Below are 14,338 nucleotides of genomic sequence, written 5' to 3'. Positions count from 1 at the left end.
CAATTTATTTTAAAGAGTAAATTATCATTCACATTTGTTGATTAAAAAATGCAATGTATAGAGAGCCTATGACTTGTTTGTTTACAGACCTGGCATACTGTATTTTGAAAGTTGATAATGTAATTTTGGTTGATGACTTTTCCTGCATTTAATACATTAAATAAAGACTGCAAGAACTACAGAAGTAGTACAGTAATGTGTAACACTTAAAAAAAGTCTGAGTTTAATTACATCATAGAAATATCTGTGATTTCTTTATCTTAAAAAATATATGACAAATTAATTTTAATGCGTAACTTCATATTGCTTTCAGGGTGAGAACTCATTGGCTAGAATGCAGAAACTATTAGACAGTCCTTATATTCAGGGAAGATTCTTTGGCAGTTTTTGTCCCAACTGACTAGTTAGAAGGGACTCAAGAGCCAAGTTTCATTTGGAATTGAACTGTGAAAATACAGTTTAATTTCTTCATGGGAAACCATAGAATTAAAGCTCTAACAGGATTTGAGGCTTATTGATGTACCAGAGAGATGATAGCACCAGAAGCCATAATAAACAACAGGTAATTTCTATCTGTACCTGTTTCATATTTCTGTCTATGCTAGTTCCAAGGGTAACTGCTCTCTGTTTTAAAAACAAATATGTGAACAAACTTTTGAAGCCAGTGCATTTCAAAGTATATACAATGTATTACCTACTGTTACTACAGTTTATTTCTTTCATTCTACTTGATATTTGTTAAAAATGTCACTATGTGTTAATTTTTAATGGGGCATGTTCTAGAAGTCAGTTTTCCAGTAATCAATAAAGAGACATAGCAATCTATTCAGACTTTCTTTCCCACTTTCCCTTACAGCCAAAAGCTTGTCAGTACAGGATGGTTTGGGTTAGTGTATTCAGAGTTACAGAAAATTAAAAAGAGAATGGGTAGCAGGTGCAGTTTGCACAGCTGAAGATTTGTGTGAAAATTTTTATTCACTGGATTTTTTCTTCTCATTTTAAGTAAAACAAACAAACAAAAAAACCAAACAAAAGACTCATCTTTTTCCCTGGTTTTGAAGAAACTATAAATTAGGCCTAAGTATTGATAAACTTCATAAGTCTTTTTTCAAACTTAGACTTTAAAATGTAATCCCCTCACATCTGTCTATAGAGTGACCAGACTTCTGGTTTCCTGAGGACAGTCACAGTTTACTCCCATTGGCCTAGTGTGAGTGTTGGTGCACATTTCAATTCTGAACACTGTCCCAATTTAGACAATAAGTTATATTTATTATGTACTGTACAACTAAAGCGACATTTGACTTCATCATGTACAATTTCGTTCCTTCTTACTTTTAAGTAGACTGCTACAGTGCTGAAAACTACAGGCCATGCGTCACCTGTGGCTGGCCCGCTTAGGAGAGCTGCTGCTCTCTGTCGTGTGTACTCAGCCAGCCCTCAAGCCTGCAATGCCTCCAGTGCTCAAGAACCAGCCTTTCAACATCTTCTGGGCCGCCCCAACAATGAATTGTCAAAATTTCTTCAATGTGAACAAGAATCTTCAAGTATTTAACATTCTATCAAATCCTTTAGCGACTCAGAGTGGATCGACAATTGCCATTTTTTATCCAGATGAATTAGGGTATTACCCTTATTTCTCTCAAGATGGAACATCCTTTAATGGAGGGATACCCCAGAATATGAGCCTTTCTAAACACCTTAGGAAAACTGCCGATGACATTGCAAAAGCTGTCCCTGTGTGGCGATCAGAAGGACTTGTCGTTATTGACTGGCAAAGTTGGAAACCATAATGGGACAGAAATTGGGGCAGCAGAATCATGTATAAAAATCACTCCTTAGCCTTCACTAGAAACCTCCATCCTGACTGGTCAGAAAGGTAAGTGAAAACAGTTGCCCAAAAGGAATTCGAACATGCTGGCAGGAATTTTATGAACATCACCCTCACACTGGCTTTGGAAATGAGACCAAAACGTCTGTGGGGCTTCTATCTCTACCCAGATTGCTACAATTATGATTACAGGATAAATCCAGAGAGCTACACAGGTAATTGCCCAAATGAGGAAATTTTCCGCAATGACCAACTCCTGTGGCTGTGGGAAAAAAGCACGGCACTTTATCCTTCAATATATTTGGATAAAATATTGAAGTCAAGTTTAAATGCTTTGAAATTTGTTCATTATCGAGTTAGAGAAGCCATGAGAATTGCTGAAATGGCTAAAAATGACTATGTTTTACCGATTTTTATTTTTTCCAGACCATTTTATTTACACGGTATGGAAGCTCTGTCACAGGTAAGAAAAAGTACAGTTACATAAAAAATGGAAATTTGGTAGAATGATATATAAAGTCTATGAAGAAATGATTTAGGATATTTATTCTCCCTTAATAATAGTTTTTGAATGATGATTTTTACCAGCTTAGCATTCACGGGAATTCCCTGCATAACAGTTGTTAAACTTGAGTTAAATAATATAACAGATAGATTAATTTTAACCACGGAGAAATTATAGATTCAGCTCCTTAATATATAAGCATATGGGGTGGCCAGTTAGGTCACATGGGAGAGAGCATGGTGCTGATAACACCAAGGTGAAGGGTTCAGATCACTGTACCAGCCAGCCCCCCCAAAATAAATAAATAAATAATAACATAAAAACATAGCAGCAATTCCAAATGAGAAAAAAACAAAAAAGAGCTTGAGGTAAATTATTAAACTACTGTGTTTTTCTTTAGATTGCTTTTTTATACATTAGTTGATTAGATTAACTGAAAAAATAACATGGATTCTGTTGATTTTTCTCTTTAAAAGTTAACTGATCCATCTAGTGGTTAGTGTTAAGGCATTAAAAGTGTTTTATATATACAGACAAATACTGTCTTTAGAAATAACACAAAGCAGGCAGCACAGAGATGAGGGATGAGCTTTGTCGGAAGATAATGAGTTTGCAGACACTGAAAATGTTCAAGCTTTAGCTGAATTGTCACTTAGGACATTGGACATTATCATCAGGATGCAATCATTGGATGGGTCATCAGATAGGAAAATCCTTACATCTCCATCCACACCTGAGAGCCAAGAATTATTTATTCCAGTACCCAGCAGACAAGCAGGGCTGTTAAATATGTAATACACAGCTCACTTTCTTAGACCACTTATGTTTTAGATGAGGACATTTAAAAGAGGTAGCAATTCTTTTAAAAATATTTTAGAAAAAAATCTATTGTTCCAAATATTATTGATTTTACCTGATATTCTGATCATTGCAGGATTACTAAGTATTATTCAAAATGTGGTTTCATTTAATAAGTTCAAGAGGAAAAGAATTATAGCATCATGGCAGAAAATTGGAGAAATCTCAGAGGTCTCTAATCCTCCTCCCACCTAAATAAAGAATTATAGCATCATGGCAGAAAATTGGAGAAATCTCAGAGGTCTCTAATCCTCCTCCCACCCAAACGTGAATCCTTTCTTACCTGACCAGTGCTTTAGCACTTTTTGATGGGGCATTTCCTACATCAGAAGGAAAAGTGCCATTTGGGACAATATTAATTCTTAGAAAGCTCTGGAGTATGTCAAAGCTACATTGTCTCTGGATAACTTCACACCACTAGTTCTAATTCTATCTTCTGGTGCAACGTAGAATAAATCAAATTCTTTTTTCAAAAACCAGTTCTCTGGATATTTTAAGACATCAGTCATGCCTACCAAAGACTTCTCACTAAGGTATTCCTCAAGTAACAGATCTCTCAAATCATGTCCCTTTCTCAAATCCCTTTGGGAAAAAGAACTAGGTTATATTTATTCATTCAAAAATAATTTACTGAATGCCTACAACATGTCAGGAATAATATGTTATTATAATAACAGTAGAAAGTAATAGTAATCCACGTAGTCAGTTATCTTGGTAGAAGACAGGAGAGTGAGATTAGCCACATCTTCGTGAAAGTCTTGTTCAGTGCTTTCCTATTTTTTGTACTGTTAGACTTTTGAAGTAAATTATGGGCTAAGTATCATCTCTGAGCTCTACTTCAGAAATCAGTAGGCTGCATACTCTACTCCCACCAAAGTATGGAATTATTATGTTAAGTGTTTTATTGCTTGCCTATTGCTCTCCATTTTCGACATATCAACAAACAGTATGGGTTTTTCTCACCTATTGTCTACACAATGTTCAATTGTTTTTTTTTTTTTTTTGGCTGACTGCTTCGCATTTTCTTTAAGAAGTTTTCGAATTTAAATAAGAGAATTGATTTATTTTTAAAGAATGTGATAGTACTTAGTAAAATGAATGAACAATTTTCTTTCTTGTATTAATTAGACAAATTGTAGAACACATGTACTAGTATTACTGGGACCTTCCTCTAAAGAAGGAAGTTTGCTGTGGCATGGCCATTTACCCACTGCAGTCCTTGAGCATTCCTCCTTTGCACTGGATCTCTGACTGTCTACTCCTTGTAGATGAGGAAGGAATGCAGATTGCTCCATTGGATATCTCCTCTATCTTCAATCTCTCCCTATTTCCTGCTTCTTGGCCCTTGGCCTAAATCGTGAACATACCCTTCTTATTTCTTATCTTGGTGAATTATGATCTCCTTAGTCACCCAACTTAGGAGTCATTTGGATGCCTCCCTGTTTCTCTATTTATTATCTGTCAGGGAACTAAGATGTATCCATCTTAATTTCCAAATAACTCTTCAGTCTGTCTACTCTTCTTTATAAGGATTGACATTGCTTTTGCTAAGGGCTCATCATTTCTTACTGAACAATTTCTTCCAGGTGGTGTCCCTGCCTACAACATATTGACCTCCCCCTCCAATTGCATTCTTTACATGACAGTCAAAAATATCTTTCAATTCAAAGTTACAAATTTGTGTTTCCGGTACTGAAAAAATTTCTGAGGTTAAGTCCTAATACTTGAAAATAACATTTTTCTTTATATTCGGATTCTGCTTATATCTAAAGATTCATGTGCTTTCACTTCTCCCCAAATACCATGTACTTTATGACAAGCAGTTAGTTACCAGTAGTTCTCTGGACCGTGCTCTTGCCTGCATGTGAGCCTCTGCTCTTGTTCTTCCTTCTGGACATAAAACTCTGCTCTTTCTAGTCTGCCTTGACAATTCACATCCTCAAAGACCCATTTGAAATTGCACCTGTTCAAGGAAGCCTAGCCAGACTCTTCTGTTCACTCTTAAGCATCTTCTAATCTATATATGCCTTGTGGGTGTTACTAATACAGAAATTAATTTATTATATAGTGATTACATGTTTGTATATGTCTGTCTCAACAATCACACTAAAGCACTCCTTCAAAGCAGGTACTGGAATCTATTTCATTGCCTGGAAAGTCATAAATATTTATCAAATAAATGTAAAAATCCAAAGCAGAATCACCTTTTCCAATTCTGCTATATCCTTTGTTTTAGAAACAAAACTAACATTATGTAATGCATTCTTTTCCACAGTTGATAAGTTGAGTCTTATTATTAAATTATCAAGACTAACTTTGGTTTGGCAGAAACTACTCCTGACACTTCTCTTTTCTAGGAGGACTTAGTACATACAATTGGTGAAAGTGCTGCATTAGGGGCAGCAGAAATAATATTGTGGGGAGGATATGAATATTCTTCTTCAAAGGTAAGCAACGATTCTTCTGTAAGCATCTTGAATATATTCTAGGTATAGTTTTTTAAAAAAAATATTTCTAGGTATAGTTTTTAAAAAAAATTTTTATATCAGAGCCAAATGGTTGCTGCTATCTGCTCACTTGACTTTAATGAAGTGTGAAAAATACAAGCTGATATCATTTGAGCACCTACTCTGCACCAACCTCTGTGGTTAGTAGAAAGGTGGAAAGAGCACAATCTTTCCAATCAGACATCCCTAGTGAAAAATCCGGTTTTTTCGTTCTAGGAATGGAATTTTGATCATGTCAATTAACCCCCCTGAATCTCAGATTCTCCTACTCTGCAGGAATTTTGGTATATTAAATGGCATAATATATATGTGACACAGAACAAGAATACCAAATTTAAAAAACAAATAATTATTTCATCCAAACTTAGGAAGGTGAATTCATCAAAAAGGATTCTTTATTTTGCTGATTACCTACGAAATGCAAATGGGAGGGGGAATATTTGTATATAAAGGTTTATTAAGAGTCTACTCTTTTGTGGTAAGTACACTTAACATGAGGTCTACCCTCTTAACAAACTTTGAAGTGCACAATCCAGTACTGGTCACACTATGTGTACAGCAGGTCCCTAGAACTTCTTTATCGAGCCTGATGGAAACTTTAGACCTTTTGAATAACAACCCCCCATTTCATTGACTCCCAGGTCCCGTCAACTACTATTGTAGTCTCTGCTTCTATGAGTTGGACTACTTTAGATACCTCACATTAGTGGAATCATGCAGTATCTGGCCCTCTGTGACTACTTTATGTCACTTAGCACTGCTACAGTGCGCTGCTTGGGAGTGCTGCGGCGCTCCCGCCGAGGGTTCGGATCCCACATACAGACCGGTTCCCGCTCACTGGCTGAGCGAGGTGTGGGCGCAGCGCCGAGGGTTGCTATCCCGTTGCCGGTCCCGGTCTGGTACGGGCACGACACTGAGGGTTGCGATCTGTTGCCGGTCACGAAAAAAGACAAAAAAAAGGAAAAAAAAAATATCCCATTGTATGTATATATCACATTATCTTTATCCATTTCTTGGCTATTGTGAATAATGTTACAATGAACATGGGAGTACAGATATCTCTTTGAGATTGTGATTTCAATTCGTTCAGATACACACTCAGAAGTATTAATGTATATATGCTGGATCATGTGGTAGTTGTATTTTTGGCTTTGGGTGGAACTTTCACACTGTTTCCGTAGATGCTGTACCATTTTACATTCCCACCAACAGGGTACAAGGTTTCCAATTTCTCTGCAGCCTCACCAACAGTGGACATTTTTTGTTTTTTCAACAGCAGCCATGCTAACAGGTGTGAGATGATATCTCATTGCAGTATTGATTTACATTTTCCTGATAATTAATGATGTTGATTATCTTATAGTATATCTGTTGGCTATTTGTATGTCTATTTTGTAGAAATGTTTGTTCATGTCTTTTGCCTATTTTTTGACTGGGTTGTGTGGTTTTGCTGTTGTTCTTGCTTTTGCTATTGAGTTGTAGGAATTCCTCATATATTCTGGATATTAACCCCTTATCAGATATACGGTTTGTAAATATTTTCTACCATATCATACATTGCCTTTTAATTCTGTTTATTGTTACCTTTACTGTTCAGAAGCTTTTTAGTTTTATGTAGTCTCACTTGTCCATTTTTGCTTTCATTGCCAGTGCTTTTGGTTTCATATGCAAGAAATAATTGCCAAGACCAGAGTCAAAAAGCTTTCCCTCTTTGGCTTCTTCTAAAAGTTTCACAGTTTAGATCCTGTGTTAAGTCTTTAATCCATTTTGAGTTAATTTTTGTGTCTGGTTCAAGGTAGGGGTCTAATTTAATTTTTTTCGCTTGTGGATATCCAGTTTTCGCAACTCCATTTGCTGAAGACATTATCCTTCCCCTATTATGTGGTCTGGGTACCCTTGTCAAAGATTCGTTGACCATATATATGCAGGTTTATTTCTGGACTCTCTATTCTGTTCCTTTGGCATATATGTATTTCTTTATGCCAGTACCATAGTGTTTTAGTTTCTATAGCTTTGTAACATATTTTGAAATCAGTAAGTGTGAGGCCTCCAGCTTTGTTCTTCTTTTCCCAAGATTATGTTGGCTGTTCTGGGTCTTCTTTGGTTCCAGATGAATTTTGTTATTGTTTTTTTTATTTTTGTAAAAAATGCTATTGGGATTTTGATGATGATAGCATTGAATCTTCAGATCACTTTGGGTAGTATCAACATCTTAAAAATATTAATTTATCCAATCCATAAATATGTGATGTCTTTTCACTTATTTGTATCTTGTTTAATTTCTTTCATCAGTGTTTTGTAGGTTTCAGTGTACACATGCTTAACATCCTTGGTTAAGTTTACTCCTAAGCATTTTATTCTTTTTATGCTATTGTAAATGGGATTGTTTTCTCAATTTCCTTTATCATGGTTCATTGTCAGTATGTAGAAATTCGACTGATTTTTGTATGTTGACTTTGTATCCTGCAACTTTACTGAATTCATATACTACCAACTTTTTTTGTGTGTGTGTGTGTAGAGTCTTGAGGGTTTTCTACATATAGGATTATGTATCTGCAAGCAGGAATAATTTTACTTTTTTCTTTACAATTTTTATTAATATTACTTATTTGTCTTGCCTAGTTGCTGTAGCTAGAACTTTCAGTACTACGTTGAACAGAAGTGACATAGTGAGCATCCTTGTCTTCTTCCTGATCTTAGAGAAAAAGCTTTCAACTTTTCGTCACTGACTGATGCTGGCTAGGACTTGTCATAAGTGTTCTTTATTATGTTGAGGGACATTCTCTGTATAACTCATTTGTTGAAAGTTTTTATCATGAAAGGGTGTTGACATTTCCGCATACATTTTCTTCATTTGTTAAGATTATCATATGATTTTTATCCTTCATGCTGTTAATGTATCATATTTACTGATTTGTGTGTGTTGAACTATCTTTGCATCCCAGGGATAAATCTCACTTGATTATGGTGTGGGATCCTTTTAATGTACTATTGAATTGAGTTTGCTAATTTTTGCAGCTGGGTTAATCAGGGATATTGGTTTGTAATTTTGTTTTGTAGCATGTTTGTCAGGGTAATGCTGACCTCATCAAATAAATCTCAAAGTCTTCCCTCCTCTTTATTTTATTTTTTTGGAAGAGTTTGAGAAAGGTTATCATTAATTCTTCTTCAAATGTCTGGTAGAATTCACCTGTGAATTCATCAGGTCCAGGGCTTTTCTTTGCTTGGAGGCTTTTGATTACTGATTCAATCTCCATACTTGTTACTGGTCTCTTTGGATTTTCTGTTTCTTCATGATTCAGTCTTGGTGGGTTGTATGTATTTAGGAATTTATCCATTTTTTCTAAATTATCCCAACGTACTCGTTTTTTTATTGAAGCATAACTGATTATGCATATTTTTGGGGTATAGCACCCAACCTACTCTTGATAGTAGAATAAAAATAAAATAAAACACATAAAATAACTCTTTATTCTTTCACAACTGTCCCTGAGCTTGCTCTGTTGATCATACATCCCACTGCCTAAGCAAAAATTCTGCGACCACAGCTTTTCTTCACTTCCAGGTATTGACAAACAGTCTCCTTTTCAGGAATTAAAACATCCAGTCTCACAGAATATAAAAATAGCAATCTGTTTTCATTTGGTGTGGCACAAATCTGATTGCAGAGTTGTTAAGAACAGGAGCCCTGGGATTGAACTGCTTGGGTCCCAAGGCTCACTTCTTGTCACCTACTAGCTCTGTGACCTTGAACATATCATTGACTCTTTAATTTATCTGTAAAATGAGGAAAATAATAGTATCTGTCTCATAGGGTTTTTATGAGAATTACACTATTAATACACATAAAGCACTTAAAATAGTACCTAGCAGATGGTAAGTGCCACGTAAGTGTTGGTTACTACTACTTACCCCTCTTCCCCACTCCCTCAACTTGGGTCTGAGGGGTGGCAAAGAGGAGTATGGTCAGTTCTTTTGTTCAGCTCCTTCAAAATTGGGTGTAGGAGATGGAGCTGAGGGGGAGGCGAGTGGCAACTTAATTTTTATGGATTTAGTGACGTTTGTAATTATCTTTTCTTTTGAAAGCATTTTAATATGAGTGCCATGTAAGGGTCTTTCTTTCTTACTCGAGCGACTGCTGAGATATGGTTACCTGCGACCACAACCCTCCTCCTGCAACTCTCCCCCTCCCCCATCTTCTGCATTGCACCATTCCCTGATTTGAACAATTCAGTCTTTATTTATTTATTTTTATTTTATTGAAACATGGTTGATTGTACATATCTGTGGAGTACAGAGTTGAATATCAGTACCGACGTGCAATACTTTTGGCTCAAATCAGGATAATAATTAGTTTATTTAACATTATACAATATAATCATTTTTCGTAGCCCTTTACTGATTCCTCCCTTGCCACCCACCCTTCTTACCTCTGGTAAGCTCAGTTTGAACAATTCAGTCATTAGTTGACATCTTGCAACTTCTTCACTGCTTCACCAAAGAATTGGAATGCAAAAGCATTTATGATTAGGCCTTGAATGCTGAGAATTACTTTGGCTGTATTAACATATTTTAATATGCTGTATTCTAACTGTTATTATTATTCTAATTCTATTATTTTCTAATTTGAAGTTGTATTTTTAAAATTTCCCCTTTGACCAAATTATCACTTGGGGGAGTATTTTTAATCTGTAAAAAAGCTAAGGTTTATCTACCTTTATATTATTAATTTCTATTTATTCCATTAGAGAGAAATATACATATATTTCTTATATATATATATAAGCACACACACACACACACACACACACACACACACACACACATATATATATATATATATATGTGCTTACTGTACTTAGTACAGATAGTACGAGACTAGTTGAAAAGCTATTGGAATAATGCAGGTGAGTGCTGTTAGTGACCTGAACTAGATAGCAATGGCTGAATTCTAGATATATTTTAGAAGGTAGACTGGAAAGCCCTTGCTGATGGATTAAATGTGAGAGGAAAATGGTGGCAGAATGACACCAGGGTTTTCCTTCTGAGGCACTGGTACAGTACATCCGCCTTGGCCGTACAGCGGATGGCCACCAGAGTTGCAGGCTGGGACGAGAACCAGTAGATTGGATTGGAGTATAAGTTTAAAATGCTTGTGAGACATCCAGGTGGAGATGTCAAGTAGATGGGTGTGTGTACAATCAGTTCAGGTCTGGGAGATACACATTTGGGAATTGTATTTAAAACCATGAGATGGGATGTGTTTATCCAGAGAAAGTATATCTATAGGAGAGAATAGGTCCAAGAATTCAGCCTAGGGCAGTCCAGCATTAAGATGTGGGGAAGATGAGCAGGAACCAGTAAAGGAGATTGAAAAGGATCATCCAGTAAATGTGGAAAAATAAAGAAAAGAAAACAGGAGACTGTGATATTCTGGAAGCTGAGTGAAGAGGGATTTCAACGAGAAGGGCTGGGACAGAACAGGGGATGCCGAAGTTGATCTTGATTAGATTTGCCAGTGTTCTATGCTCTCTTAATTATGTCTCCCTCAATCTTTTCTCTCTCTCTCTGCCCCCCACCTCCCTCCCTTCCTTTCTTCCTTTGGTTCAATTTTTTGCTCTGTTTATTTTATTCCATCTTTCCTAGAAATCCCCTCAGAAACTCCCTCAAGGATTCTTGTCCCAACTAAAAATAGCATTCATTCATAAATACAGTAAGAGGCTGGCCCAGATGGAATGTGTCTGGAATGAGTAATTTTGCTCACAGAATTTTCAGAACTTGCTATTTCCCAAAATGCTACCTTGTTCAACCACTGGTCATTATGAGCTTTATTCTGCTTTGTGACTTTCCACCTGAACCTCCCAAGTCTTTCCTGAATGGATGCACAGTTCTGGGAACTCCTCATTGAAAAATATGCCACTGCTGTAAATTAATTGGTTTTTAACTATGCATTAGTGCTGATATTGATAAAATAATTGAACTGCTAGTAGAAAACTCAATGTATATTATTAATGACTCTACTAGGATTTTCCCAGGGTTCTTCCTATATGGGTCAAGGCAGGCATTTATCAAGATTCCAGCCAGACTCTTTTAGCTTAGCTGATGATATCATTTCACTAAGGTTTGCCCATCTCAGCAGCACAGTGTGATCATTAACAGGTAGAAATGTGTCCTAGTGTTAAAGCCCAGTGTTGTGGACACATCAATGAAACACCTAATGGCAGACTTGTGGGAGGACAGACCTACCTATTATCATTGTATCCTATATCCTTGTACAAGCGACTGGGGCATTTGGATGTAAATAATGATCTTTTATATCCTACCTTCTATAAACTGGCTCATAGTTAAATATAGTATATTTATATTTTAAAATACTGACTAGCAGCTAAAAGGAAAAAGCTGGGTTACATGAATCAACACGAAAAATAATCTAAAAAATGTGAAGTGTAAAAAGCAAGTTGTAGAAAATATATCCCACATGATATACATTTATATGAATGTTTAAAAAACACAAAATAATTCTACATACTGTATATAATTACATATATACACATATATGGGAGTATTTCAAAATTTCATGGAAATATTTATATTATCTTTTAATTCTATTTTTCCATAAAGCTTTTGAAGTACCCTCACATATAATAAAGTTATAGAAACATGGATGAAAAGACTACTGACCAGCTTTAGGAGAATTGTCATCTCTACACAGGTTAGAAGAAAAATAGGATAACTTGGCAATTTTAGAAAAATCTAACCTAATGTTATCATATATTGAATATCAGCACCAAAAATGTTTCACAATTAAAGTTAAATTTTTAGAAGTCATTCCATATTAATGATTACTTTTTAAAAGCATTAGTATAATTTTTTTTATGCTTGGGAATAGTCTCTATTGGGAAAATGTGGGATCATCTTCCCCTGGAAATGACATGAAATTGGTTGGTCACAGTGTCTCCTAATCAAAGGCATGGCTCATCACTCGACCTTATAAAGATTTAGTCCCTCATTAAAATGATTATGCCATTGAAATGCTCTTCCTCTTTAGCCTTACAAAATACAGAACTTCAGGTAGTAATGACACCTAGATAATGGAATCACATTTTGTGAGTGTTTTAAGTAGACCTCTATTTTCCCTACAGGAGACCTGCTTATCTGTGCAACAGTCTATTCAAGGGCCATTGGGCCATTATGCTGTTAATGTGACATCTGCAGCCAAGCTCTGCAGTCAAAGTCTATGTAACGATCATGGAAGATGTGTTCAAAAACACCTGAATCCTCCTCCTATCTGCATATGCCTGAATGCAGTGGCAAGAAATATGTCCAAAACAAGAGCTTCAGTTTCATCATGTCTGAAAACAACCAACTGAAGACAATAATGGACATGAAGAAGGGATTTGAGTGTCACTGCTATTACGGCTGGCATGGACAGTCTTGCAACCATCAGTCTTCTGATTTCTTGAGAGGGAAGAATGAGGCTCCTACTACTAATTTTAACTTCTCAGTTTTTCTCAGTATTAGCTTATCTGTGATTCTGCTGAAATTTTTTTTACCCTTACTACAATGTCAATTTTTCCTTGCAATTGTGAAGAGTAGAAATATGTTGATTTATTTTCTTTAATTAAAGCCTCTCCTAAAATATGTATTGGCTTTACAGTAAAACAAACAAACAAACAGCAAAGAAGTAATCATTGACTTCATTTGTTAATAGAGCAATTATTTATTGGGTGCTCACTTCATGCTAGGCAGTAGAGGTAAGGATGTAAGGAAGTGAATATACCTGCCGTCTGAAAGCTTAAATTCTTGTGGGGAAATAAACAATAATAAACAAACAGTAAATAAACAAATATATATCTGGCGATGATAAGTGCTATAGAGAATAATAAAGCAAGGTAAAGGGATTAGGCAGTATGAGAGAGCACTGGAAATTTTATATGAGATGGTCAACAAAGACCTCTCTGAGGAGATGACCTGAAGGCAGGAGAGGGAGGTCACAAAGTCAAGGGTACTTCAAAAAGTTCGTGGAAAGATTTGTATTATCTTTTAATTCTATTTTTCCACAAAATTCTTCAAGTACCCTCATATATCTGGGATAGAGAATTCTTGGAATAGGGAACAGCACATGCAAAAGCAAATAGCTGTTTGCCTCCAGGAACTGGGAATCCCTAAATAATACATATCCTGCCCTCAGGATATGAAGTTATTTCTCAGAGAAAGATATACGAATGGCCAACAGACACATGAAAAAGTGCTCAACATCACTCAGCATTCGGGAAATGCACATCAAAACCACACTGAGATACCTTCTCACTCCTTTTAGGATGGCTAATATCCAAAAGACTGAGAATGATAAGTTCTGGTGAGGTTGCAGAGAAAAAGGAAGTCTCATACATTGTTGGTGGGACTGCAAAATGGTGCAGCCTCTGTGGAAAATGTTATGGAGGTTCCTCAAACAATTACAGGTAGATCTAACATATGACCCAGGTATTCCACTGTTGAGAAAGAAATCCAGAGGAATGGAAATCATCAAGTCGAAGGTGTACCTGTTCTCCAATGTTCACTGTGGCTCTATTTACAATAGCCAAGAGTTGGAACCATCCCAAATGTCCATAATCAGATGAGTGGATAAGGAAACTG

The 14,338-nt window shown here is 36.0% G+C and overlaps 1 protein-coding gene across 1 annotated transcript; it reads left to right on the top strand.

Annotated features, from left to right (window-relative positions):
• Nucleotides 1-1,373: 1,373 nt before the first annotated feature.
• LOC103610254 (hyaluronidase-1-like) lies at nt 1,374-13,290 on the top strand. The gene is given in 5 exon segments (XM_008594457.1): nt 1,374-2,294; nt 5,552-5,641; nt 12,844-12,961; nt 12,964-13,249; nt 13,251-13,290. Coding segments are annotated over 5 exon segments (1,455 nt in total).
• Nucleotides 13,291-14,338: the final 1,048 nt, after the last annotated feature.

Source organism: Galeopterus variegatus, unplaced genomic scaffold (assembly GCF_000696425.1).
Source record: "Galeopterus variegatus unplaced genomic scaffold, G_variegatus-3.0.2 Scaffold10825, whole genome shotgun sequence".
Classification (NCBI taxonomy): domain Eukaryota; kingdom Metazoa; phylum Chordata; class Mammalia; order Dermoptera; family Cynocephalidae; genus Galeopterus; species Galeopterus variegatus.
This window is presented reverse-complemented; position numbering and strand designations above follow the sequence as displayed.